The sequence below is a fragment of the Gekko japonicus genome, unplaced genomic scaffold, assembly GCF_001447785.1.
Source record: "Gekko japonicus isolate JY-2015 unplaced genomic scaffold, Gekko_japonicus_V1.1 scaffold713, whole genome shotgun sequence".
Lineage (NCBI taxonomy): Eukaryota > Metazoa > Chordata > Lepidosauria > Squamata > Gekkonidae > Gekko > Gekko japonicus.
The window spans coordinates 672797-675668 of NW_015172026.1; the positions used below are offsets into that span (position 1 = coordinate 672797).

A 2872-nucleotide genomic window follows, 5' to 3' on the forward strand; every position below is an offset into this window, starting at 1 on the left:
GAGACGGGCGCGCTCCCCGCGCGGGGGGGGGGGGGGGGAGAGAAAACCTCCCTGGATCCCCACCTTCCAATCCAGGCACCACTCCCTTCCCAACCTCCAGCCCATCTGGTGTTTTTCAAGTACTCAGCTTAGCAAGCCATCACACTCGGGTGTTTTGCTCGTAGTCATGCCGTCATGCCGAAAAGGTACAAAAGCTGGGCTCCCCACCCGCTGGCACTGGGTTCCGTACCCCAGTCAGATCACTAACCCCCCAAAAAAAGAAGAAAAGGGGCTCTTAGCCCTCCCCAGCTCCGAGTGCTCCCTTCCTATCGCTAACCATCTCCCCCGCCCCACTCCACCCCAGGGAGAATCCGCCCTGTTTGAGCCTTCCTACCAGGCATCATGCCCGACAGACTTCAAGGCATCCCGAAATGGTGGCTCCGAAAACAGCAGAATGACTGGTGGAGAATCCAAGCAAAGGTACGGCAAGGCGGATTCGACCGAGCGTGCTTTGGGCCTCCTCCAGAAAAAGACCGCAAAAACCTGCTGTTCATATGATTTATACAACCTCCCCCACCCACTCTGTTGTTTTATTCTTCTGGGGCATTTACCAGCAATGTTGTCGTAAACACTCTAACTGGTCAGCTCCCTCACCTCTAAAAAAAATTATCTAAGCCTCTCACACTCACAGCAACCCTTAATATGCTTGCACCCTGTGCCAGGGTGACACGGGGGAGGGGGAGGCAATCTAGCCCTCCATTAGGAGGTGATCCCACTTGTAAATCAACCCTCTTGAACCTGCACATGTTGCAGTGTGCATCTCAAACGTGCACCCTTCCAGAGGATTCCAACCTGCCTTAAACCCCAGGCCCCCTTTTCTTCCAGGACGGTTTCACCCAAACACATCTGCCACACCCCTATTCCTCAGGCTTCCTTGCCCCCTCCCCCTTTTCTCCTTCATTCAGATTGTAATCCCTCCTCCACCAAACTGCCTCAGGGGTGGTTAAAATAATATTTTTATTAGAATGCCCCACAATCGGCTTTGAATTATGCAGAATCCTATCTCTGGTTCAAAGGAGAAAAAATTACAAGGGGAGGGGGAGAGAGTGGTTCTAGAGGATGACAAAGTGCATTTCCTCCAGAAATTATCTTCATCTGAGCAAGGGTTCCGTACAGCTCAAAAGACTGCATCTTCCACTTCTGAATGTGGGCACAACAAATATTACAATAAAAGGCATTATTTTGACCTTCCTTTTAAATATTGTTGCACTAAAGGCTACCTGTCTTACAGTAACTTCCTAAAGACTTCTTCATTGCCACCCCCAGTTTACATTTCTCAATCCCTCCCTTGCATGTCCCACTTCATATCTACACTCTTATTTCAACCTCCAGCCTGAGGAAGGATTTCTGCATAACTCACAACCTCACATCTTGTGAACTTGGACGGCGCCTACAAAACCTGGCCTTCCTACAGGCACTATTAGAATGGTTCCTGCAAATTGTGCCATAGTAACAGAGAGTTTCTTAAACATAACACACCCTGCCTGAGGAACAGCTGCAGGCAACACTAAAAGTTCACAGATCTCATGGCAAACCCAAGTCGCTCCTCATAATAAAGATAATATTTAGGCACTATTTTAGCACTCTGTATGGCCTTATCCCCAGCAAGTATTTGTTTTTCTTGCATCTACCTTGATGGAGGATCCAGTGTAACTCACAAACTTACCTGGGCCGGTCATAACGTAATACGCAATTTGATCTTAACAGATGCACTGTTTTATTTATTTATGATTTAAGTTTATACATCACCCTACTCCTGAATACACACGGTACGGCACCCTTATGCACTCTTTACTAGCTTTGCTGCAAAACAAAAGCTCCGCTTTCAAATACAACCCCCTCCCCTTCTAGGGCATCCATCTTAAGCAAGAATTCTGCAGAGCCCGAAAGCTGACACACCTGAACGTGCGAAGGGGGAACAGCGTTAACAAAATTAATATGACTTTCAAATAGCCCCAATGCATTTGTGGGCTACCTGCTCTGAGACTGAGCGCTCACCTCTTTCCTTTGCCTCGTGCCCACCACCCTCCCGGCTCTTCCCCTCGCGAGCCACCACCCCTCCGCTCCCCCCCCCCCAAACGTTCTACCGCTGTTCCTTCTCCTGGTCACCACCCCCTTACCAGCGCAAGACTGGGGGGAACCTGCCCCCTTGGCGTCTCGTCCTCCTGGCTCCGAGGAGCCCCCTCCCGCGGAGGAGGAAATATACGGGAACTGGGTGGCGGGCTCAGCCATTGCGTCGACGACGGCGAAGGGCGAAAGCGGCGGCGAGACCCTCTCCTCCACGCGACCGACCCTCTGAACGGACAGGCGCTGACTGACAAGACAGCCGCCACCGGATCGTGCTGCGCACGCGCGGTAACGGGGCGGAGAGAACGGACGAGCGGGCGGCAGGCGCGCGGCGCAGGCGTAGAAAGGAGGGGCGCGGTTGGAATTAGCGCGCACGCGTATTGGGAAGATGGAGCGGTGGAAAGGAACAGGGAGACAGGTTCTGTCGTGTCCTCCCCTTGCGCGTTTCTCCCCCCCCCCACTTTAGTGTGCATGACGGCAGGGGCGGGGTTTCACGTGAGTTTTTTGAGGACGAGTATTGCGCATGCGTATCGAGCCCATAGGCGGCTCACGCTAGCTGTTCAGAAGGGAGTGCGGGAGAGGGGTGTGGGAAGAATTGACGCATGCGCAGTTAACGTAGTGTTGATAAACATCCATTTCTTTCTGAGTAAAAACAGGACGGTTTTTTTTAAAGGATTCAGTGCAATGTCTTTGTTATGAGATTCCTGTGGGTGTCGGTTACAGGGAGTCCCCACAGTCTGGGGTGTGTGTGGGATTTGGAAATGTC

The 2872-nt window shown here is 51.9% G+C and overlaps 1 protein-coding gene across 1 annotated transcript in view; it reads right to left on the bottom strand.

The window, feature by feature from the left end:
• LOC107118255 (reticulon-3-like) overlaps positions 1–2493 on the bottom strand; it is a 51262-nt gene extending 48769 nt beyond the window's left edge. Inside the window, exon 1 of the mRNA XM_015420564.1 lies at positions 2160–2493. Within this exon, the coding sequence (XP_015276050.1) occupies positions 2160–2271 (112 nt within the window). The 5' untranslated portion in view covers positions 2272–2493. The remainder of the gene's footprint in view (positions 1–2159) is intronic.
• Between the last annotated feature and the right edge of the window lie 379 nt (positions 2494–2872).